General features: G+C 53.2%; 1 protein-coding gene across 4 annotated transcripts in view; it reads left to right on the top strand.

The window, feature by feature from the left end:
- The window catches only part of ABCG1 (ATP binding cassette subfamily G member 1), a 72741-nt gene that overhangs the window by 32561 nt on the left and 14848 nt on the right, over positions 1–25332 (top strand). For 3 of the 4 annotated variants that reach the window (XM_073231298.1, XM_037014670.2, XM_037014669.2), the window contains 3 exons: positions 19047–19164; positions 20997–21129; positions 23425–23475. In XM_073231298.1, the coding sequence (XP_073087399.1) occupies positions 19047–19164; positions 20997–21129; positions 23425–23475 (302 nt within the window). Of the gene's footprint in view, positions 1–19046; positions 19165–19239; positions 19494–20996; positions 21130–23424; positions 23476–25332 lie in introns of those variants that run through there. The other variant, XM_073231299.1, reaches the window with a different exon arrangement.

Genomic DNA, 25332 nt, shown 5'->3' with positions numbered 1-25332 from the left:
GGGAGGTTCAGGCTTCCAGGGAGACCCACAGACACCTGGGAGGGGAAGTGGTGGCAGAGCTAGGTGGCATTCCTGCTAACAATAGAAACGATTGCGACATAAAGGCAATAATAGTAACTAATGCAGTCCCAGGCACCAGCCCCACCTTACACGCTCAGGCACCAGCCCCACCTTACATGCTCAGGCGCCAGCCCCACCTTACACACTCAGGCACCAGCCCCACTTTACACACTCCCTGCTGTTTAACCCACCACAGCCCAAGGGTGAGCTATCAAAACTTCCTCCAGGGAGAGACTGGGGCACTCCAGAGGGGGGTGGAAATGGGATCTGGCTGGTGTGCCCCCAGGCCCACCTTTTTGACTCTCATGGTGGTGACTGATGAAATGGTACACGGAACAACTAGATGAAATGGCCCAGTTGCTTGGAGGAAGAAGCCTTGGGTCTGGGGAGGAGGGCAGGGAGGGGCCTACATTCAATGAGGCCCACCTGTGCACCACGCGCTCCTGTCCTCATCCCATTTCACCCTCCCAGTGGCACCAGAGGTAGGTAGGTATGCTTACCCCCAATTTATAGGTGAGAAAACAGAGGCCCACAGAGATACACTATGATAAGCAAGGGGTAGATTGATTTGAGCAGTGGCCAGTCACCCTATAAAGGTCACTTTCTTCCCCAGGGGCCATGTGACTGGCTCAAACAACAGTCGGGTGGGGAATAAAAGGACCCTCAGTGGGGTGAAGTGCACCAGCAAAGGGGTATTTGGGAGACCCCAAGCAGACTGGCCTGGTGTGTGGGGAAGGTTGAAGTAGTGGGTAATGGGGGTGGGCTTGGAAGGGCTCAGTTTTGGAAGGAAGACCTTGAGTCCCAGGCCTGAGCACATACTTGGTCCTCCAGGGAGATAGTGGGGCCCCATCCAGAGGAAGCCACGAGAGGCTCAGGACACCACGCAGCATCCCCACCAGTCCAGGAGGTGCTGCACTAGACCACCTTCTGGGCTGAGCAGGACCCCTGCTCCTACTTTGACTCAAAGAGGATGACTTTACCTTACAAGGTGAATACAGAGCTGACGCTTGTGTGTGGGGTCCTGTCCATGGCTGTCTTAACTAGAGCATAAACAGTGGAAGTGCATGAAGCAGGCGGGGCCAGTAGCATCCTTAGCTTGGGAGCCACCTTTGCTGTGCCGCTGGGTTCTTGGAAATCTCAAATGTGGAGATACAGCAGCCCTCTGAGCAGCTGCTTCTGAAGCTGTCTCCAAAGTGCTTCTCGGATGTGGCCACGCACAGCAGCAAGTGGCTGAGCTGCGTATCTCCAGCTCTGCATGGCTACTTGGAGGGGAATGAGCTCTTGGCTGCCATTATCTGTTTGACAAATGTCATCAGAGTAAACATTCAGGGAGAGCGGTAAAGCCCAGGGGTTGTCAGCCAAGCCCTGCTTCTGGAAGCCATCCAAAGCTCGCTGAGCCTGTGTGCTGACCTTTGCTTTGTGTTTTGCATCCTCTTTCAGAGCTTGAATTTGGGATGGGGATGCAGTAATTTGATGCACCAGAGCAGTGACCATGGCCTTCACTGTGTGTAAATTGGTGCATCAGGAGTGGGACACCGAGAGCGCCAGAGCCTTGTAGCTTGGGCGGACTGGATGCACGGTATGCTGGCCACGGGGCTGCTGGGGTGGTTTGGCCAAACTTACAGCTTGTCCTGTTTGAGAGTCTCACCTGTGTCTTTTGTGAAAATCTGTGGCATCTGGTCAGAGTTGTGAGCCAACCTTTCTTTAATGGAAGGTGGCACCAGTGTCATTCAGCTTTGAAATTTGTCTGAAGAGAAACCTTTATTCACAGAAAAGCTGCCAGGAGACCAGGAGCAACTTCTTGCCTCGGTGACTGCAGGTAGGAGGGGGCCTGCCTTTCCAGACCTTTCCTCCCTCCTTCCCCACAACTACTGCCTCTTAGTGATTTGGCCATTCTTTTGGGTTTTGAGGTTCATCACTTGGATTTTAACCGGATTTGGGGACGGGCTAGGGAAGTCATTGGAGGAAAGCCCTCCTCTCCATGTCATCCAGGCCTGGTGGTGGCGGCAGTGAGCAGAATTCAGATGCTGGGAAGCCTCTGCTTTGGGGTGGCAGTAGGAAAAGGAACTTTCTTCCCAGAGCTTCCGCCTTCCGGAATCGCTACATGCCTACATGTGACATCAGCATGGAGGGCTGGATGTAACAGGAGCTTCAGGGTGCAAGATGAGAGTCTAAAACTGCTGCTGTGCCCTGAATCGAAGGCTGGCCACCATGCCAGTGGGAGACATGGGGGGTGGGGGTGGGGCATGTTGGTGAGAACACGGTGAGGGGCAGAGAGGGGGAGACCTGGTTACCACAGCTCTGCAAGGGCAGGCGCCCCCAGCAGGTCACAGAAGCAGACCAGGGGTGAGCCGGCACCCATGTGGGGAGAGCACCCCCAGCCACTGTGGAGGGTGGGGGCTGAGCCTGAACCACACCAGGTCAGTTGAGCCGGGCCCAGGATAATGCCCATTTCGTTTCCTTGCCCAAAGCCCTCCATTAAAGAACCCCTGGAGTGTCATTTCATGGGACCCAGCAGGCAGTTGCAGTCAACACCCCTCCCTCCCTCCCTCCGGTCACCCTTGATTCTACAGGAGCCCACGGTGTCCCCGGAATACTTTAAAAGGGAAATGGCATTTTAGCGACTCTACTGAGTGGCCCATGACTGCCCACCCAGTCAGCAGAGTACATTGCTTGGAGGACAGGCAAGGAACCCTGAGTTGTGTCCGGGCGGTTTGAGATGATGAATTTGCGGACCAGTATTGCTAGGATAGGAGGTGAGGGAAGTTACACGCGTCTCCCCAGTGTGCTGTGGGACATTCGGCATCTCTGTGGAGGTGATTGCTCCCCACTGCAGTTCAAAATGCTTAGACCCATTTAGGCAGAGAGGCAGGGGTTGCTTCTGCTCAGAGTTGGTGCAGAAGTGCAGCCTGGGCGTGGCCACTGGAGCAGGGCAGGTGGGCAGCAGGAGTCAGCCAACAGGGGGCACAGACCACGAAACCAGGAGGGGGCCGTGGGACAGGCTCCAAGGAAAGCAGGATTAAAAAGCCCCCCTGAGCGGTGGGCAGATGACCCTGTGAAGCCCATTGGAGTCATGCTCAGAGGAAGGCCATCCAGAAAGCTAGATGTGTTGTCTTTTATGCAGTTGACGTTTGGAGCTGAGCGCCTGTTACCCATCCAGGAGTAATTGTTACTGTCTGACAGATTCAATAGCTGTTCTGAGGCCAGAATGGACTTCCTGCCCCAACACCCACTGGGGACGGCAGAGGGAGTGACCTGCTATTTGTGGTCAGTTGGGGACAGGCTATAACATCCTCATTTTCTGAGCAGTTCTTGCTCCCTGTGACCTAGAATCCCTCACATGTTATGGTCAGGTCCATTCTGATCTTACTGAGCCCCACTTCCCAGTCCTGGCTCCTGTGACTGCTGTCTCAAAAGTCCCTTACTACTTCAGAAGGTGCAAAAAACAAGACTAAAGAGATCTAATCTGTAGGTGTGGCTGTGCTACTTAATAAAGAAAATGGAAGCATGATCAGGAGGATCTTGGGCATTAGAAGAAGCAGGCAGGGTGAATAGGGAAGCTCACCGGGTGTCGCGATGTGGGCTTGTGTCCATTCTGCCTCGGGGTCTGAGAGCAAGACGGTATTCTCACCAGAGCCCCTTCCAGCCCCGTGCCCAGACTAACACGGAGAGGTGGGGAAGGGCACTGCGTGGCATCTCATAAGCTTTGAAGAGGCGTCACGGCTCTGCGTGCACAGACCCTTTAGTGCCGTGTTGTTTTCCGACTGAGGTGACATGATACTTGGAGATCACTTGGCGTCCTTATTGGCGTTGTGGGCATCATTTAAATAATCAGAAAGGGTTTTTTCTTTATTGTTCTAGCCAGGTTTAGAAGCCTGTGAAAAAGACCAGTTCTGCTTTTGGAAGTATAAAAATACCTCAGTGGTAGAAAAACCGCTCCATGCCCGATAGGCAGATGTAAATGACTTCTGTTTTCAGAACCTGCACTGCGGTGGGGGCTCTGCTGCCAGTACCCTGGTGGGCTGGCCAGTGGTGTGTGTGCGCGCACAGAGGGTGTGTGTGTTCACGGGTATGTGCGCACATAGGGTGTGTGCCTGTGGCGTGTACGCGTGGCATGTGCATGTGGCATGTGTATGTGCTGTGTGTACGCAGCATGCATGCACGTTCAGAATGTGCCACAGCTCCTCCTGTCTGGGGCTCCTCCCACTGCCCTGCAGAGGACACAGGAAGTTGAAGTGCAAGTCGGGATTTAATTTGGGCGCTCTCTGTCCACCACTGAGGGCTGGGGTCTAAGGGAGGCCTCGAGCGACTCCCAGAGGTGACAATGATCAGCCCTGTTAGCTTCTTTGAGGTGTTCTTTCCCTTTAGTCACAGCTCAGGCCCCTCACCGATGAGGGGGAAGCACCTGACTTTCACTAAAATCCCTCCATGTTCTCCGATTCCTGCTGCTCAGCACCACAGAGTTCTTTCCTTTTTCAGCGATGCATTTATACCCTGATTCTGGAAGGATTTGAGAGTAAGATTTATAGATTAGTTTTCAAGAACTTTTCTCATCTTGCAAGCATCCCGCTTTGTTTCCTGGCCCCTCTTCCTGCCCACCCTCCTCCCCAAGGTGGGCTGGCAGGGCCCGGTAGCCTGGGGTCACCTCCCAGCTGCCTGGAGAAGTGGTAGCTGTTGGGGCCGGGGGGTCCTGACCTGGATCTGGGTGTGGGCGCTTCCTCCCCATGCGACTGGCTGGATGGTGGCCAGTGGGGAGAGGCTTGTCTGCCCTCCCGCTGCCCTCTTGGCTAGGCTGGGGTGTCTGCACCAGCCCCATTCATGCCATCCGGTCCCCTGCGAGGCCTTCACCATGAGAAATGCTGCTCTCAGTGGGCCGGCATCCCACAACACAGACAACTGGGGCCTCACTTCCCATTCCCCAGGCTGGCTGGGTCACCTGGGGCCCCAGCCACTTGGAGCCAGCACTCCCAGGTCCCCTCCAGAGCCGCTGGGATGCTGACATACAGACCCGGGACTTGGTGGGGGTGTTTAAATCAGTGAAAGGAGAGCTTCACACACTTTAGGACATGATTAAATTGGCCACAGAAATGTCTGTGGACCTAAGAGCCTGCCTGCATGGTGGGAGCAAAGCCCTGGCCTCCAAGCTAGGAAGGTGCCGAGAATGAACTTCATGACAGTGGAACCATGTGTGCAGGCCGAGTCAGGTCTGTGCAGTCTGGACGGAACAGGCAGCACTGGTGAGCCCCGGAGACCTTTATGCTTCGGTGGGAACCTGAACCATCAGAACACAAACTGTCCCTGCTCGAGTCTCTGCAGCCGCCCCCCGAGAATGCCCCCCTTCTCTCACCCTCCCCCCACTCCCCCTTAATCCAGCTGATTTGCCCTGACTGGGTTCTGAGCACTAGAATGATCTGGAGAGTCTCAGTGCTAACCAGGCCAGATGGCCTTTTGATTGCTGTAATTTTCACATTTAGTGGCATCGGCAATAGTTTTCATCAGTTGGGTGGGAATGTCTGACTCCATTTCCATCTGTGGCAGAGAACACAGTGTCCGTGAGGTCCAGGTCCAGGCAGTGGTCCCTGGCATACACGGTGCAGGGTACTTGGTTGGGCGAGGCTGCCTGGCAGGGTGCTAGAGTTCCGTGAATCTGCTGTGTAAAACTTCACCACTAAAGAAAATATGGAAGACACACACCCACGTGAGGTTAGTCGGTGACCTGCGGTTATTTCCTGGCTCCTTAGACATTGCCTGGGGCTCCTTTGCTTTTTGTTGTTGTCACTGTTGAGAACCGACTGGTTATTTAGGGAAAGAAAGCCACACCTAGGGAATTCCAGTGTTGGAGTACTTTGGAGAGGAAGACCTCTTCTTTGATCTCGGGGAAACTGAGGCTGGGATGGGCCCCTCCCTGATAATGACTGTGGCTGGATGGAGGCCCTGGCTGCCCCTGCCTCCGTGCTCTGGCCTCCCCGGAGGGCCCCATAGGGAACTCCCAGGCCAATCATTTTTCTTTTCACATTTAAATGATAATCTTAATCTTTTTGCCTCAGTAAAGAAAGTCTACACTGCGGACATGTTCCAGCCAGGCTTTGTGCCTGTGTGAACTGCCCAGGAAAGTCGGCGCAGGGAGGGGGCTGGCTTGAAGTGTAGCTCCTGGAATTGTAAGGTGGCAGTTCTCCCGTCTCCCGCAGCAGCCCGGGGCTGTCAGCAGGCTGCCCCCTGTGAGGCTTCTGCTAGAAAGGGTGACTGCTGCCTGATGTCCTTACGGGAGGGAGGGAAGTTACCTTCAGAGGGGGGTGGGCCTTCAGGGAGGACCTGGGCCCTGGCAGGGTGTGAGCTGGGTACAGGGTGGGGATGGTGTATGAGTGTCCTGTGGCTGCTGTGACAAATTACTCTTAACATGGTGGCTTAAAATAGCACAAATGTATTGTTTTAAAGTTCTGGAGATCAGAAGCCCAAGATTGGGGACTTGTTGTTCACAAGGCTTTGTTCCCTCTGGAGGCTTCAAGGGGACCTCCTTTCCTGGCCTCTGCAGCTCCTGGGGGCCACCCGCACCCCTTGTCCTGTGCCCACCCCCTCTGTCCACAGAGCCGGCAGTGTGACATCTTCAGCTCTCCCTCCCTGACCTCTGCGCCCATTGTCACATCCTCTCCTGCCTCTGAGCCTCCTGCTCCCTCGTGCCCTTTAAAGACCCTTGTGGTTATTTCAGACCATTCCAGATAATCCAGGATTATCTCTCCATTTTAAGATCCTTAATTTAATCTCGACCGCAAAGTCTCTTGCTCTGTAAGGTGACATGTTGGCAGGTTCCAAGGACTAGGATGTGGGATCTCTGAGGGCATCATTATGCCCACCACAGGGACACAGTACGAATCCCTCCTGCCCTACAGCCCTCTCTCCACCCAGAATCCTCATCCTGAGTCTCTGACACTCAGGACTGGAAGCCCCCCTGGGGTTCTGACTGCCGGTTGCTTTGAACAAATGTGTACGTGTACCTGGTTGAGCTTTGGAGATGTGGACTAGAGCATTCTCTCAGAGAACAGGCCCTGAGCTCGCCTTTCCTCTGCTCCCCTGGGAGCTGGGTAGCAGAGCAACTGCTCCAAGGGCACCTGTGAGGTTCCCCTGTGGGCGCTCGGGGGCTGTGGCTTTCCCCCCAGCAGCTGCACTCCCTTGTTAGGACGGCACAGCAGCGAGTCTGGGGTGCTGGGAGGACGGCAGCCCCAAAGCTTTCCTCTCTGCTGGCGCCCTGGCAGGCTGTCACTGCCCCTGTGGGTGAGTGGGACGGCTGATTCAGGGTCCTGGGGAGCCAAGCAGCTCTGAGCTCCCTGAGGTCAGGGTCAGCTTCCTCCCCGAGGCTGGGCATGGGGTGAAGTCTGCTCACTGCCGCTCAGGCCTGCCTCAGCTCTTCTGTTGCCCCCAGGAGCTGGCACACCCATCTGCCCAGGGCTTCTCCTCAACCTTGTAAATACACCTACCTGAGAGAGAGGCCTGACCAGAGCCCAGGGGTCCCTGGTGCTGGCCGGAGGCTCCGAGGTTCTAGGGTGGGGTTGGCCACACTAGGCCTGGGGCCAAATCCACCTGCCTCATAAGGAAGGTTTTATTGGCACAAAGCCATGCCCATTCCTTACCTGTGGCCGATTTTTCGGCCAGCAGCAGTTTGGTGGTTGGGATAGACTGTATTTCCCAAAGAGCATAGCATATTTATGATCCAGCCCTGTACAGGGCAGGAGCTGAGCCTTCTCGCCATCCCCAGCCACCATCTGCACAAGGACCCGTCCTGGGGCCCTAGACTATCAGGGCCACCCAGCCCATGCCGGCCACTGTCTTCCTTCCTAACTGCCATGCATTCTGTGGAAGGCAGGCCTGCTGGAACCGCACGGCTGCAAACTTCAGACACTTACACGTATGTCTTCTGGTGCTGTCTGCACACGTGTTCCATCCTGGTACAGTGAGGGCCACCATCTCCAGGGCAGGCTGACTGTCACCAGCAAAGTCACATCAGCGGCTCACAGGGCAGGAAGGGTGAGGGCTGGGGTTTTCCTGGGTGGTCAGTGGAGGAAGGTGAGGATTCTGTCCCGTCAATACTGCCCACACCCTGCCTGCAGGTGGGGTTTGGAGACTGGCCCGAGCACTCCTGGGATCTGGCTGGCAGCGCACAGCTCGTCGGTGGCCGGGCTGCGATCACACTCCTCTCGAGAGGCCTGAGATGCTGAGTTGTCCGAACTTGATGAGCCAGGGGCTTGCACTCTGAAAACCGTGAACCGTGCGGAAACCAGGGCGAGGCAGCATCGCGTTCTGCCTTCCCAGCGCTCCCTCTGAGTGATGTTGTTTTGGCTCTTGCAGTTGGAAAGATTTAAAAAAGAGTTCACCACAATATCCCAAACCATGCTGTTTGCAGGGAGGAAAGGAGAGCAGGGGTGTACCGGAGGGGCATTCTGGGGCAATGAAGAATCCGGGTGCCCGGGAGGTCGTAGGCCTGCCAGCCCCACCTGATGGGCGGCATTGCAGGCAGCTGCAGGAAGCAGGACAGGTTCTTAGTCCCCTTGCTCAGCCGGCCTCAGCTCCTACCAGCGAGCCATGCAGCCGATGGCAGGAAGATGTCTATCCGCAAGAGAAAAATACAGGGTATCCCAGAAGTAGGAAAAACACCCAGAAAGTAGCCTCTCCTTGGTCACATATGGGCTGCCGGCTCCTCCTGCCTGCTCCCCTTCCCACACAGAAGCCTGGCGGTGGGCCACCCGACAGCCAGCCTGTGGCACGGGGACCTCGCTCTGGCTGCATGCTCACTCAACAGGCCAGCACTTGTCGGGGAGTTTCCAGTACCCCTGGTGGTCAGTGTGATGACCCATTCCGTGTCTGGCTGGAAACCTGACCTACATGCGGAGTGAAGGGAGTGACACTGGGGACATGTGCAGTGTGTGTCCCCTGTGAGAGGAGGTCCCAGTGAGATATGGGCGGGCTCCGTGCCCTGCTGATGGGGGCAGGAGTCCCCAGTGGATGAGGGGACGTCTGGGGATTTGGACAGCAGCCCCACCCTTTCTGCTGAAGACCCGGCCTCTGCGCACAGGGGACCCCTCATCTCCGAGGAGACACACCTGTTGCCCTGAGGCTTGGAGGAGGAACACTGGGGAGGCAGGGCCGCCTCTGCCGCTCTGCGTGAGTGAACAAACCAAGGTGGTGCCTGCTTTGTGGCCTCTGCCTGCGCATGGTGATTGTTGTTTGTCTGCACTTATTTTTATGGCATTTTACCTGCCGGAGGGGTCAGAGCCCTGAGCCATCATTTGACCGCGGACAACCACAGAACAAGCCCTGCCTCTGGAGGGCCTCCCCACACACCCCTGTCTGGCCCCAGCCCAGCCCACGTGGTGAGCAACCACTCCTGTTTAGAGCCCCCGAAGCTCCCAGTGGTTGGCCGACTCCGGGATCTCTTTGGAAACAGAGCCCCCTTCAAATCCACACCTCCGTGGATGAGACCTGAGGATGAGTCACTTCCCGGAGGTGAGGGCAGACAGCTTATTATTCCCTGCAGGTAACCCAGGTCAGGGGCCTAACGGTTCCCAAGGGGCTCAGGCAACAGGTCCCAGTTTGCCAGCAGCCTGAAAGGCATCTGCTGAACCCCTTTGCTGTGGGGCAGCCTGCACAGTAAGGACGTCTTTGTGACAGCAGCAGAGGGGCGCCCGTTCAGGCAGAGGATGTAGGTCCCCTTGCACGGCAGTGAGGGGTCCTGGGACTAGCCGGCCCGAGTCCTCCCTAAACGGCAGAAGGCCTTTGACACGGGGCCAGGAGCTTCTGTCTGTAGCTCTAGGAGGCTTTGAAGAATGAAAAGAAAATTAAAGGATAAGGGAGGACTGTGTGAGCGCAGAGCTCTCTGGATGCACATGGTGGCTTTTTGGCCTTGGCTTCTAGACATTCCCACCCTGCCCACACCCAAGGGAGACCTTAGCTGTTGGCCCCCAAGGGGATTTCTTCTGTTGGGGAGAAAAGTTGTGTAATTTCTACCTTCCTCTGTTTGGTGTCTCATGCAGTAGAAGAAACACACTTTCCTGAACTGAGCTGATGATAGCAGAGCGGGAGCTGCCGCATGTGGGGTGGGGGTGCAGGGAGCCGGTGCCCAACGCTCCACCGTACGGGGCTGGCAGAGGCTGTCCTGAGTGTGGGCACTTCCCCAAGGGCTGAGCTCTTCTCTGGGCCTTCTCCTTCAAGGGCACATTTCCGCAAAATGAGAAAATCTGTGTGTGTCCCCCCAACCTCCCCACCACCACTTGACTGAAATCATGCGGCTGTGTGTCCCCACAACGGCGTGGATGTTGGCTGACACCATTTCTCTTTAAAGCACTGTTAGCTGACGCAGGAAATGTAAACAGTCGGTCTTTGTGTTTCTCCAATTCTCCAGGGTTTCCTGAAGTACCACGCAGGGGTCACACACAGCAGAAAGGCACTCGGGATTTGGGGTGAGCAGTTTCCCATCTAAGGGGGGGTTCCTTGATTTGTCCACAAAGGAGTGTCGTTTTCATTTCCAAGGAAATAAAATGTCTTTTTCTCTTTGGTGGGGAAAAGTGTAGCCCTGAGATTCAACTTAGAGTCCAAAAGCAGTTACCCACTGAAGTGAGGGGCCGGGGGTGGGGCTGCTTCTGGGGCTCCTCCCGCTCAGCGGGTGCCCTAGGCACGGTTAGGAGGGTGTGTTCTGGCTGCTGGCGCCCCTGGTGGATCTGCGTTCTCTTCTCCGTAAGGCCTATACTTCAGCAAAGTCTGCATCAGAAAGTGACTATTTTGGAACAAATACAATGGGCACACTTTGATGCCTGATTTAAGGGTTTACTGGGGATGTTAGTGCCATCCATTGGGTGTGGGTTATGCTTGCAGAGCATAAGACAGGGGGACACCAATGGCCCCTCTAAAACACATCACACAGTGGCGCCTGACTCTGCAAGTTGACCTCAGGAACTGTCCAGGCAGCTGGGCCTCCAGGGGCTCCTGGGAATTTCCTGCCAGCCCAGCACATGCTGGCCCGAGTCCCAGAGGGATCTGGTCCCGTTGGGGGAATGTTTGGAAAGAGGTGCGAGCCAAGTCGTGGTGTCCGAGACGGTGGCTGCCATTCTGGATTCCCTGTGCGATGAGCTTCCCTTCTGCTCATTAGCTCCACAAACATCTTTCTAAGTTGTTCCATGGCATGTCCAGCACTGTTCTATGCACAGGGCGCAGTGATCCAAGAGACGTCCTGGTCGCTCTGTCACAAAGGGACATCCGGGTGCCCGTGGGGGCCAGAACAGAGCAGGGAGGTGCCGGGACAGTTACCAGATGGTGGGCTCAGATCGGGCTCTTGGTTCTGGGTGCAGCCTCTAGAAGTGGTCTTGCCCAGTGTCTCCGCTATTCTCACATCACAGAGCCTCAGGATCACTGAGATTCACTGTGTCTGGGAAGGCTCTTTCTGAATCCTGAGTCTCCTAGAAGTTGCTCAGGCTGGAGGCACAACTAAGGCAGCCGTCTGGTTTCTACTTAATGCTCACTGTTACTAAACCCTTTTATCTGTGTGGTTTTAAAACATCTGGTGGTATGGCCTCCTCTCACCAGCATTTGTGGAGTGTTCCCACTGGGCTGGGCAGAAGCCAGACCGGAGGTTCTGAGATGGAAGGTTCCCCTGGGTCCCTACACCAGGGACCAGAAGGGACAGGTGTACGATAAACAATCACATCCCCACTGGGTGAGTGCTGCATGGACATGCGGTGGCCTCAGAATTTCTGAACACATCACAATCCCCTTGAAGCAGGATTAGATGGAGGAAAAGACATTTCCAATCGGCTTCATTTTTTTTTTTTTTGAGAGGGCATCTCTCATATTTATTGATCAAATGGTTGTTAACAACAATAAATTCTGTATAGGGGACTCAGTGCACAATCATTAATCAACCCCAAGCCTAACTCTCAACAGTCTCCAATCTTCTGAAGCATAACGAACAAGTTCTTACATGGTGAACAAGTTCTTACCTAGTGAATAAGTTCTTACATGGTGAACAGTGCAAGGGCAGTCATATCACAGAAACTTTTGGTTTTGATCACGCATCATGAACTATAAACAATCAAGTCAGATATAATTATTCATTTGATTTTTATACTTGATTTATATGTGAATCCCACATTTCTCCCTTATTATTATTATTATTTTTTAAATAAAATGCTGAAGTGGTAGGTAGATGCAAGATAAAGGTAGAAAACATAATTTAGTGCTTTAAGAGGGCAAATGTAGATGATCAGGTGTGTGCCTACAGACTAAGTATTAATCCAAGCTAGACAAGGGCAATAAAACATCCACGGATGCAGAAGATTTCTCTCAAAACAGGGGGTGGTGAGGTTCTAAACCTCACCTCTGTTGATCCCCAATTTCTCACCTGATGGCCCCCCTGCTACTGTGCCTGTCTTAGGTTGTTCCTCCCTTGAGGAATCTTACCCGTCTCTGGCTAACCAGTCATCTTCTGGGGCCATACAGGGAAATGTAAAGTTGCTAAGTGAGAGAGAAGCAATATTGTTTGAAAAGGTTAGCTTTTTACTTCTTTGCAGATTTATGCCCTGTGGCTTCTATGCCCAGCACTTGTCTCGAGGTATCTTTACCACTTGGAAAAATTATGATACTCGGTAATTTTCGATATGAGGCACGAATTCTTCTAAAGGGTTGTAATTAGGAAGGAAGAAGAAAAGCTATAGAAGTAGCAGACGGAAGAAAACATGGGAAGATGGATTATTTCTTTGACATATCTTCTTGTAGAGTAACATAAGCATGTATAGGTTTTAAACTACTAATTAAATTGCGCACATACATTAACATAATAAGAATACAGCTACATAACAAAAGCAGACCTACAATTACCAGCCATATCCAATGAAACCAAGAAAACCAGTTAGGTACCCTAGGCATTTGTGAAAACTTATCAATGATATGATGGATATTGTCTAACTGAATTTGAATAGTTTGAGAAAAATCAGACAAATTAAAACAACACATTCCTGGGAACTGTTCACATCCCATATGTTCTTTTAACAGTAGATAGTCTATAGTCGCATGATTTTGGAGCACTGCAACTTGCACTTCTCCTAATTCTTGGTTGAGTTCCAACAGTATAGATCCAGTCAAATTTGTTGTTTTACTGTATGCCCAGGCCAGCTTAGATATCTCCTTCTTCATTCCCATGGCAAGTCCAGGAACCGGTGGGATGACTGCAGCTACAACTGCAGCAGTGCCAGGATCTTTGTTGAAGTTTTTTGATGTTCATCTTCTGGAATGACTCTTCCAGAGGATGTTGATGTTGGAAGTTCTTCTTCATATCATATCTTAATTCGTTTTCTGTGTAGCCAAATTAGGCTTTGATCCTCTGTATAAACACAAACAAATCCTTTGCCCACACTTTGATATGACCTTTATATCATTGTGAAGAACCTGTTGGAGATCACCACACAGGAATTGCTTTTTTTTTTTAAGAGAAAGAAGTATTATCAGAAAAATGTACTTCCATAGCTGATCATCTGACACCCTTTAAAAGATCAAAATTAAGGATATGTAAAGCATGCATTAATTGTTGATTTGCAGTTAGTTTTATCCTATCAGGGAGTAATCCCCCTTTTCTTTCTCTTTTTTTTTTGTTATCATTAATCTACAATTACATGAAGAATATTATGTTTACTAGGCTCTCCCCTATACCAAGTCCCCCCCACAAACCCCATTACAGTCACTGTCCATCAGCATAGTAAAATGTTGTAGAATCACTACTTGTCTTCTCTGTGTTGCACAGCCCTCCCCTTTCTCCCACCCCCCACATTATACATGCTAATCATAATACCCCCTTTCTTCTTCCCCCCCCTTATCCCTCCCTACCCTCCCATCTTCCCCAGTCCCTTTCCCTTTGGTACCTGTTAGTCCATTCTTGGGTTCTGTGATTCTGCTGCTGTTTTGTTCCTTCAGTTTTTCCTTTGTTCTTATACTCCACAGATGAGTGAAATCATTTGGTATTTCTCTTTCTCTGCTTGGCTTATTTCACTGAGCATAATACCTTCTAGCTCCATCCATGTTGTTGCAAATGGTAGGATTTGTTTTCTTCTTATGGCTGAAAAATGTTCCATTGTGTATATGTACCACATCTTCTTTATCCATTCACCTACTGATGGACACTTAGGTTGCTTCCAATTCTTGGCTATTGTAAATAGTGCTGCGATAAACATAGGGGTGCATCTGTCTTTTTCAAACTGGAGTGCTGCATTCTTAGGGTAAATTCCTAGGAGTGGAATTCCTGGGTCAAATGGTAAGTCTATTTTGAGCATTTTGAGGAACCTCCATACTGCTTTCCACAATAGTTGAACCAATTTATATTCCCACCAGCAGTGTAGGAGGATTCCCCTTTCTCCACAACCTCGCCAACATTTGTTGTTGTTTGTCTTTTGTATGGTAGCCATCCTTACTGGTGTGAGGTGATATCTCATTGTGGTTTTAATTTGCATTTCTCTGATAATTAGCGATGTGGAGCATCTTTTCATGTGTCTGTTGGCCATCTGAATTTCTTTTTTGGAGAACTGTCTGTTCAGTTCCTCTGCCCATTTTTTAATTGGATTATTTGTTCTTTGTTTGTTGAGGTGTGTGAGTTCTTTATATATTTTGGATGTCAAGCCTTTATCGGATCTGTCATTTACAAATATATTCTCCCATACTGTAGGGTACCTTTTTGTTCTATTGATGGTGTCTTTTGCTGTACAGAAGCTTTTCAGCTTAATATAGTCCCACTTGTTTATTTTTGCTTTTGTTTTCCTTGCCCGGGGAGATATGTTCAAGAAGAGGTCACTCATGTTTATGTCTAAGAGATTTTTGCCTATGTTTTTTTCTAAGAGTTTTATGGTTTCATGACTTACATTCAGGTCTTTGATCCATTTCGAATTTACCTTTGTATATGGTGTTAGACAGTGGTCCCGTTTCATTCTCTTACATGTAGCTGTCAGTTTTGCCAGCACCATCTGTTGAAGAGACTGTCATTTCCCCATTGTATGTCCATGGCTCCTTTATCAAATATTAATTGACCATATATGTTTGGGTTAATTTCTGGAGTCTCTAATCTGTTCCACTGGTCTGTGGGTCTGTTCCTGTGCCAGTACCAAATTGTCTTTATTACTATGGCTTTGTAGTAGAGCTTGAAGTTGGGGAGTGAGATTCCCCCCCCACTTTATTCTTCATTCTCAGGATTGCTTTGGCTATTTGGGGTCTTTGGTGTTTCCATATGAATTTTTGAACTCTTTGTTCCAGTTTGTTGAAGAATGTTGCTGGTAATTTGATAGGGATTGCATCAAATCTGTATATTGCTTTGGGCAGGATGGCCATTTTGATGATATTAATTCTTCCTAGCCAAGAGCATGGGATGAGTTTCCATTTGTTAGTGTCCCCTTTAATTTCTCTTAAGAGTGTCTTGTAGTTTTCAGGGTATAGGTCTTTCACTTCTTTGGTTAGGTTTATTCCTAGGTATTTTATTCTTTTTGATGCAATTGTGAATGGAGTTGTTTTCCTGATTTCTCTTTCTATTGGTTCATTGTTAGTGTATAGGAAAGCCACAGATTTCTGTGTGTTAATTTTGTATCCTGCAACTTTGCTGTATTCCGATATCAGTTCTAGTAGGTTTGGAGTGGAGTCTTTAGGGTTTTTTATGTACAATATCATGTCATCTCCAATCGGCTTCATTTTAATGTCATCAAGGGGTTTGCAGAGAAAGCCCTTACTGGTTCTCACGATGGTATTTTCCCTCCCAGCCCTTCTCGTGGGGGCTCCCTGGGAAGGGCATGGGAACCCGCCACCAGCTCTGAGTAGCCCACAGTCTAAGCATTAAGGAGCCACAGGACTCATTGGACGTTGCACTGTGATATGTCTGTAGCTCTCCTTACAAAATGCAGCACGTTTGCAAGTTCATTTGTAAAGCAAAACTCTAGAAAGTGAGCCCGTGTGAATGGTCCCTGGGCTGCCGCCTGCCCTCTGCTCCTCACACATAACTGGGCCATGTGCCTGGGGTGCCCGTCTCTGTCCACTCTACCAACACCACTTCTTCTCCCATCAGGCACCACATTTTGCATTTGTCCTCTTCCCCATGGACCCTCCCCACCCCCCAAACCCCTTAGATGTAATCGCTGGGCCCTGAGAGGCAGACCACCCTGGCCTGGCCCTGGCTCTTGGCTGAGAGTTGGGTCTCCATTGCCTCCCGAAGCCAGAGCCCTCCTGCCCTTCAGCCCTTTGTCCCCACACTCCTGCTGCCAGGGGGCTGACGTCCCTAACATCCGCCCCGTCTTCTCGCGGTAGAACACATCCTGTATAGCTCGCGGGATCCCAGAGTGCTCTCGCTGGGCCTGGCGTCCGGGCAGAGCTCTCATCCCTGTGACGGATGCACCCGAGTGCTGTCATCTCCTCTCTCCTCCTCTCTGGTCTGGGTTTTGAAGGGCATCCCATACCACCTGCATCCTGCAGAGGCTTATGTGGCCACAGCACGTGAAGCACACAGCCCTCCATTATGCAAAGACTGGCTGAGCAGAGCTCATGGGGGGAAGGCAGGGTGGGGCTGGGGTGGGTCTGCTGCCACTTCACACTCTGTAAGGGGACACATGCCAGGCTCTGCAGTGAAGAATAGTTTCGTCACATAAATAAGACATGTGCAGGTGTGGGGTCTGCACAGACCCGACCCCAGCTTGTGCTCTGGACCCCTAAGCAGGGCACCCCACTTCTGAGTGTGCACTGCCCCCATCCCAGCCATGAGGACAGGAGTAGGACAGACTGGTGACTTCTCTTTCCAGTATCACTTTAAAGTTCTTTGATCCCAAATTCATGTTTGTGGCTTTTAAAGAGACACCGGTTTCTGATAGGAAAGGAGCGCAGCCCCAAGTTGGGTCTTGTACCTTCTCTGCTGCTGGACCCTATGCCAGTCCCCCATGTGAGGCCCCTTCTGGGGCGGCCCACAGCCGGTGCCCTCCTGGTCCTTCCACATTGCCCTGGGAGCCACGTCCCTCACTGGCAGGAGTTCTCAGCCTCAGGAGCAGCTTGCCTGGCTCAGCCCAGTGCTGTATCAGGTTAGTGCCAGGGTTCACGGTCAGACCCAGTTCCAGCCTGCTGGACCACGGTCTGCACCCAGCTCTGTCCACCTTTTCCTTGATGGGGACGATGCCCCTATAGCTCCACCCTGGGCCTGTTCCTGGTCTCCTGCGTGAACTTCTCCCAGCCTGTGTGATGATCTGATGCCCAGCATGCACCCCGACACCAGGGTCAGAGTGACAGCGGCACCCCTGGGCTCTGCCTGGAGGGAGAGGGCCTCTCAGAGCCCCAAGGCACGAGGCTGCCCTCGGGCCGTCAGGGCGCACCTGGGGACTGCACTTGGCCTCCAAATGCCGGTAGTCGTCTTGGCCACTGCCTGCATCCTCAGGTGGCTGCTGGTTCACAGAAGGAGCTCTGAGAGGGGACAGTCTGAAGGAGCTTTGCACGGGAGTAACCCCGCTCCTGCCCGGACCCCGTGGGAGGCTGGCAACGAGCAGACGCCCGGCATTTAGTGCTCCCTCGGTGATGTCACACAGGTCCCCTGTGCCCCAGGCTGCAGAGCTCCAACCCGAGGAGGTGCCCCCTGCACTGGGAACTTGTGGAGCAGGAGGCTCTGCTGTCCCCCACCATTCTATCCTTCTGTGCACCCACAGTGGGTGCCGCCCTGGAGGTCCCGGTCCCCTCCTCCACACTGTTCCTGTGTGCTGTCTGCTGACCCGTCGTCACCGACATCCCAGTAGGCAGACTCGGGCTGGTCTGCAGTTCTGGCTGCTCCTGCAGACTGCTGCCCTGGCCCTCTTGTGCTGGGATGACTGCCTTGGTGCTCCCCTAAAGAGCCGGGTCCAGGCAGTTTCTGCTTCTCTCTGCCTGATCAAACAAGGCCCTGGGGACCCTGACCTGAATCAAGGTGGCATCTGGTGACAGGTTGGATGTTCATGTGTCCCATCTGTGAAAGATGAGAAGACAGCTGGGAGAAAACTCCCCACACCCTGCCTGGGGCTCATGTAAACATTCAGGGGGCATCCAGTCAGCAACTGGGGAGACAGTCCAGAAAAGGTCTGACCCAGTGCCCTGCACTCTGCTTCTCTCCAGCCCCTTACACATTGCGTGTGGGAGCGAAAATACCGCATTTACATGAGCCTGATCACTGAAGGCAGTAGACTGAGACTCCTCAGGAACTGAGAAATGTTATGGAATTAGGAGCTTTTATGAAGCCAGTTGCTTCTATAATTTTATTGTTTCTAGCACATTTGAACAATCTACTTGAAAAAAAAAGTAATGTGGCTCTGTTTGGGGTACATAGATTTTGTTCCTTTTACGAAGCTCTTGGCTGGAGAGTTGGCAGAAATTCCAAAGCAATTTGATATGGCTGCAAAATGATAAACTTGTAATAATTAATATTATGTTAATTATTGAATTACAAACTAATGATTTATGGATAAATTCATTATGAATAATTCATATGTACATATTACAAATGAAAATTCATAAGTGAAATAATAAATTGATCACTCAGTGAATAAAAGCACGGGCTTAGCATCGTGGGAGCAGAAGCAAGTGGTGGGTGGCGCTGCCGTGGGGTTAGGTCTGTTCACACGGGCTCTGGGCCTGGATGAGTCACTGGACCTGCTGGACACTTGCTCCCTCATTCCAGAATGATGTGGCAGATTCCTTGCATGCTGGATAATGTATGCGAAGGTGTACTGTAAACGCTAAGGCATTATACACACACTGGTAATTAGTATAACCGATGAAATGCAATCCAGCATGTACACAAGGGCACATGCAAGGTGCATTTCTTGCACAGAACTTGGCTTTCTACACCATGGTGTGAAAAATCTTGCTTTTGGCCTCGGCTCTGTAGTCAGATATACTTGTGTTTGTACCGTACCAGGGGCAAGAGGAAGAAGTCCCGGGATAGCTGGAAAATGAATGTGATCTGCTTCTTGCAGGATACAAGACCCTCCTTAAAGGAATCTCTGGGAAATTCAACAGTGGGGAGCTTGTGGCCATCATGGGTCCATCCGGGGCTGGGAAGTCCACGCTCATGAACATTCTGGCTGGATACAGGTGAGCAGACCCTGCCAGGGAGAGGGAGCTTCTCGCCCAGTTGTCGGCTGAATTGTGAAGCCACTCCAGTCCCTCCTGTCATTTCGAAGGTTGTCTGCAGGCTCCGGTAAAGCCTGAGGGGTTCAGCACTGAGAGGTCTCTGCATCTCTGAAGGAAGCAGCCCAGGGAAGAGAAAGATGGAGAGAACCACAGATGGCACCTGCCCCCTGCCTCGTGATGCAGGGACGGATCGTCTGCCTCGGGGAGGGAGGCCCTGGGCAGGGCAGCCGGGTGGCAGCCTCAGTGAGCCAGCCTTGGCCAGGCCTTGCAGCACAGAAAGACTTGGGAAGGTCAGAGTCAGGGAGGGGGACGGCAGGAGGGCTCTGGGGCATGGGTGGATGAAGGTCAAAAGTAGGCCGAGCATTTTCAGAAGGGAAGGAGGGGGGCCACCTGGCTGGGTCCCAGAGCCTACACAGCTCTGGCTTGTTGCTGTTGGTTGTTTCAATGTTTGGAGACTGTGGTCCCCGACATCCCGCCCAGGGTTATTCCTGTGTGACTGATTAGGAAACTGGAGCCTTAGGTGTGTTTAAAGTGTCCTCCTTACACCTGCTCTCTGCAGCTCTCATGGCATCTGTTTGCTTGCATTAGCTACCAACTGCTGTTACTACAAATATTATTACTACCAGTAATAATTATTATTATCTCACTTACTGGGAGAAAAGACAAATACCTCCCATTTCCTTAGGACTCTAAGTTACTTTCTGATGCTAGAAATTAGGATTTTAAGAAACCTCGCTTGTGACAAATTCCTGCCTGTTGCATTCCCATCTGAAGGTAGAAGCCAACAGTTGGCGTCATCAGGAGGATGTGGGCTATGGAATGGTTTCTGTGGGCACAGCATGTCCCACATCCCAGCTCCTGCCCACCTGCATGGTACCTGGGCATCCTGGAGCTGTGGGTGGCAGCCTAGAGACAATGCGCTCCAAGCTGGCTCCCAGGGAAGCCAGAAAGGGAACCCCACAAGGCCCATGGTGACAGTGATTTAGGGCTGTGGGAGGTGGGAACCAGACCAATCTCACTGGCTGGGCATGCCCAAGCCCAACCGCAGGCCAGCTGTGTTTCTGTGCTCCAAGCATCGAGGAGGCGGGGCTGGAACCCCTGGACCCTTTGCAGGGTGCCTCTGGTCCCAGTGCCTCCCAGTCAGAGCTGATGCACCCAGACGGGCATCGGGCAGTAGAGCTGCCCAGTGAGTCTGGGAGGGAGTGGCTGGCGAGGCCATGTCCTTTACATCTCCACAGTGCACATGGATGGCCAGCCTACCCACTGGGCTCCAAGAAAACAACTTCCTGGCGGAAGACCACCCACTTGGCCAGGGGACGTAGGGCCCAGACCCCTCCTGTGAGGCACCTGTGCCCAGGCCATCTCGGGTGGTCTCTCCCAGTGGGCTTCCGGGCCATGCCCTCAGGAACTGGTTCTGACTTAGCAGCTGCACCCCCGACTGCAGAGTCTTGGCCTCTGGGGCTGTCGGTGTATGTAGCCGAGGCTGCACATAGGATTGTTCAGAAGCCAGCCTTACATACCCTGAAAACCCAGGGGTGTGTGTCCGACCCCGTGGCTGTGTGTGTGGGCACTTTTACTGTTGGGTTCCACGGACCACCCCAGAGAGGCCTTGTGCCGCCTGCCCTTCCATCCTGAGAATCTCCGCTGAGCTGCTCCTCCTGCCAGTGCAGGTGCTGCTCTGGGCCCCTCAGTGTCCCCGTGCAAGACGGTCCAGAGGGGCCACCTTCCCCACTCTGGCCTGGGCCCTGGATGGGACAGGAGTGGGCCTGACTGTCCTGTCACTGGCCTTGCAGGGAGACCGGCATGAAGGGGGCGGTGCTCATCAACGGCCTGCCCCGGGACCTGCGCTGCTTCCGGAAAGTGTCCTGTTACATCATGCAGGACGACATGCTGCTGCCCCACCTCACCGTGCAGGAGGCCATGATGGTGAGTCCCCCGCCCACCCGATCGCACAGACAGCGCTGCACCCAGCATGGAGGCTGGGGGCACTGCCAGGCAGCCCGCCGTAGTCAGCGCCTCTCTTGAGCGGAGTCTGATGCCAGGCATGCTGATGGGACGGCTTCATGGAAAACACACTGCCTAGACCCCAGGTTCTCACAGAACCTGGATGCTTGGAAAACCCAGGTCAAGTTTCTGAGGTTCTTGACTCACTGGTGTGGGTGACCACTTCCAGGGCAACCACAGCCCTGCTCCCCACGGGCTGAGGGTCTGTCCTTGCCATCAGCAGCCCTCAGTTCGTCTGTGGCTTAGGCTGCTGGGCTGGGGCCCTAGGATCTTGTCTCCTGGCTTGCCACCTGCCAGGCGGGGCAGGGAAGCCAGTATTGGCTGCACACCTGCTGGGTCCCAGGCCGGGCATACACAAGCCCCACCCAGTCATCAGGTAGATAGTCCTGTGGAAACCCATGGAAAAGGTGCCACCCAGCTCAGTGGTTAGTCAGGGTGTCCGGGGCAGGGGGCCCAGGACGGCCTGGCCACGTTCTTTGCACAGACCATGATCCAGCAGGGTGCTGGGACCCTGGGCTCCCAGAAGGCCCAGCCCAGCACGGGCCATGCTGACCCAGCCGTGGGCAGTGGGGACTGCCAGAATCTCCCAGTAAGAGGGGATGGGAAGATCCACGGGGCCCCTGTTGCATGGGGCGACTTACATCTCACAGGACAAGCCTGACCTCTGGGCTTTCCTGGCACACCCAGGAGTGTTCTCAGCGGCCGCCTCACCCCTGGTCAAGAGACAGGTGTTCATTGGTGTCCGGCCAGGAGAGGTCCTGCCCTGTGCTGCGCACTTGGACGGGGCTGGAGAGTGGCAGCCGGCCAGCGTTTCATCTGAAGGGCAATTCTAACGAATTCGTAGCTCAGCAAAGGGAAACAGGGGGTCAGATAAGGGATCTGTTCCCGGACCTGCTCTGTGAGGAAACCGAAAGAGGCTTCTGCCAGATTCTCATTCAGTGTCCCTGTCCCGGAGTGCTAAGGTCGGGCGGCCCCTCCGCCGGGTGGGGCTCCTCCGGCAGGCACGTGTGCTGGGGAGCCCCACAGTTTATCCAGCCTCCAGACGGGCATCCTGATGGGCACACAGGGAACTCAGGAGGACTGGCAAACAGAATAGTAAATTTGGCAAATATAAGCCTTATGTACCCTGTTGATTCTGAATGCGCTTCACTTCCATCTTGAGTGGCCAGAGTGTAGCTTCTCAGTGAGTTACTCGGTTAAGTAGTTGGTTAACTTGTTTGATAACCTTCATTTTGATTTCTAGCCAAATCACTGCTTCCCTTTGCAGATTAGATTCAGTGATTCCTACTGTCACTTCTGTTCCCCCCGACCTTGTCACCAGGCTCTGCTGTGAAATTCATTTATTTTCAGAATCATGTTAAATTAGCTTCTGACTTTGAGAATTTCACGGTACTTTCTTTCATGTAGGGGTGATGTTGGCTACTAGCTACTGAGTCCCCATCACACATGAGCACAGGTGTACATTTCCATGTGTGACTTCTGACCCTCGGAGACCAGAGGAGAGACAGGCAGACGGGCGGACACTCGGTGTCACACAGCAGGCAGCTGGCCCTGTCCAACACTAGGACCACAGCCTCCTGGCCGCTGTCCCCTCAGCTCAGCCTCTTGCTGGCCCTCAGGGCAGCCTCACTAGCTTACTGGTGGGCAGGGTGCAGCCTCACCATGGTGCCTGTGGGGAAACTGAGGCAGAGCAGGACTAAGACTGATGGGGGGGCATGATGACTGCCACTCGGGTTTTTACAGCTGGAGTCAGGGGCCCCGTGATGTGCTGGCAAACAGGATCTCAAGCAAAACAAAAGGAATGGCAGTGACATCCTTCTCTGTAGGACCTGTCAGTGTCTGTGGAGTGAATCCTCCCTCTGTGGATGATTTCAAGTGCTCAGTGAATCAACAAGTGGCTTATGGAACATACACCAGTGGTCTGCAAGCCCTCACACCTGGGGCTGCTTTATCTCTCAGTTGTCTGCACCTGATGTCTCTCATGGGCACAGCAGAGAATCTGACGGGCCAGCAGGGAGCACCCCAGACCGTCGCTGCTCTCCCAGCCCCTGCCTCTGTGGAGCCGGGGTGGCTGGGAAGCTAAGACGCCCGGGAAGCCAAGACACCCCTGGAGTCTCTCCATTGTCCCGCAGCTCAGAAGGCTGCCGGGGCCCTGAGCTGCTGGCGCTGCGGGTGAGGTCAGCCCCCATTCTGATTCTGCTCACTTGTGCCCTGCAGGTGTCCGCGCATCTGAAGCTCCAGGAGAAAGATGAAGGCAGGAGGGAGATGGTGAGTGTGTGCCGGGCCTCAAGTGGTCCAGATGGGCATGCAGTCCCCGTGGCAGACACAGGGGGGCTTCCTGGTGTGGGTTTTGTATGTTGGTTGGTCACCTAGCCTTCTGTCGGGGGGACAGCGGCCTCTCAGCACACGCTCTGGCCTGGCAGCCAGGGCCCAGGAGCAGCCACTCTGTGTCTATTCGGGCTTTGACTCGCATCCAGGCTCTGACACACGGGGGAGTAGCCTGGGGCAGGACAGCGGCCTCCTCAGGCCAGGCTCTCCGCCCCTCGGAGTACTGCATACACTTTACACTCAACCATTTTTCATGAAACACTAAGAGTGAAAATACTTAGTCATTCACTTAAAAATAGCCAGCCTCCACCCACACAGGCTTGCAAGAAGAAACTCGGTTCTTATGTGTTATCAACCAGCCTTTACAAAAATAAACAAGTTTCTGGGGCTACTGCGACCTTCGAATCCCTTTCCTTGCCTTTTTTTGCTTCCCTGAAACCCCAGGGAGGGGAGGGTGTTGGGTGAGCAGACCCAGCGGGGAGCACTCTTGGTGGGGGATGACCAGTTTATATTCGCATGTCGCACACATCGTCTGTAGGAGGAGGCTCAGCCTGTCTCCTCTGCCCCACGGCTGGCGCTGGTGGGATTTTCAATGTGAGAATAGAATCTGGTGAAATTCTGCTGATAATTATAAAACATGATCTTGTCTTCTAACGCCCTTGTAGGGCCACAATCCAGCAGCAGAAAGAGTAGTATTTGCAGGGGTAGCCCTGACGGTGTTTGGATGTAAAGTGGGATGAGGGTTAGAACACAGTTGCAGGTGCTGAGGAATATGAGCAGCTGTTGTGTTCACGATGCTCACTCCCCCTCTGTCCCGCACGCTAGCTAATCTCACATGAATGTAAACCGGCTTGTGTGAAGCAGTGCTGGGCGTCGTCTGGGCTCCTCCTGGAGCCCCCCCTCCACCACTCTCCTCTTCTTGCCCCGTCACCATCAGCAGAACTCTCGGGGTCCAGCCCAGGAATGGGGTGGGGGTTAAGCACAGGGCAGGTGGAGGAGCCCAGTTTCTGTGAGGAGTAAAACAACCCCTGTTGCTGTTGGAGATGTTTCATGGGGAGCTCCTTTATTCTGACAGTGAAGGAACCAAATAGATTAATGGACCCCAAACAAAGATGTGGGGAATATGGGGGGCACACGGGTTCCATCCCTTTCTGAAGGTGGGAGGGCCGGGCTGTGACTTCATGGTGTAGGCTGGGTACTACTAGCCTCTTCAAACAGCACACCTGAGACATGCTGTGGATAAGCAGACCCCAAGGGGAGCCGGAGAGCTCCCCGAGCAAGGTGGGGACTGGTTTGTAACTCTGCTGGGGCATCACACACTGCAGGGGTGAGCGGGTGAGGAGGCCGTAGGGTCCTGCTGACAAGTGGGGGCTTCTTGACTGACTTCCTTCGTGGAGGAGCACAGCCAGCCAGGCCCTTCCCCACTCCCCACCCTACGCCAGCTTTCTCTGCAGCAGGGCCGTCAGAGGGCACCTCCCAGCCACCAAAGGTAGCTGGTCAGGGAGTTGGGGGAGGGCCCCAGGGAGCTGCTCTGCCTGCTCACACAGAAGGCACGGGTGAGAACGCCATGTTGGCAGGGGAATGAGGGTGTTCTGGGCAGTCCCCACCCATGTACATGCCCTCCACATTCCTGGCCTAAGACAGGCTGAAAGACTGCTTCGTGTGTCCTCAGCTGGGTTTACAAGAGCAAAAACGTCAAGTCCATAAGGGTCCTACCTGCCTCTCTGTGGCTAAGTAATCCCCACAGAGTAAGGGCCTTGTGCCTGTCTTCAGATTTGTGTGCAGCTGGCTTGAAGG

Source organism: Manis javanica, chromosome 3 (assembly GCF_040802235.1).
Source record: "Manis javanica isolate MJ-LG chromosome 3, MJ_LKY, whole genome shotgun sequence".
Lineage (NCBI taxonomy): Eukaryota > Metazoa > Chordata > Mammalia > Pholidota > Manidae > Manis > Manis javanica.
The sequence above is the reverse complement of the archived record's forward strand: the minus strand, read 5'-3'. Positions and strand labels throughout refer to the sequence as shown.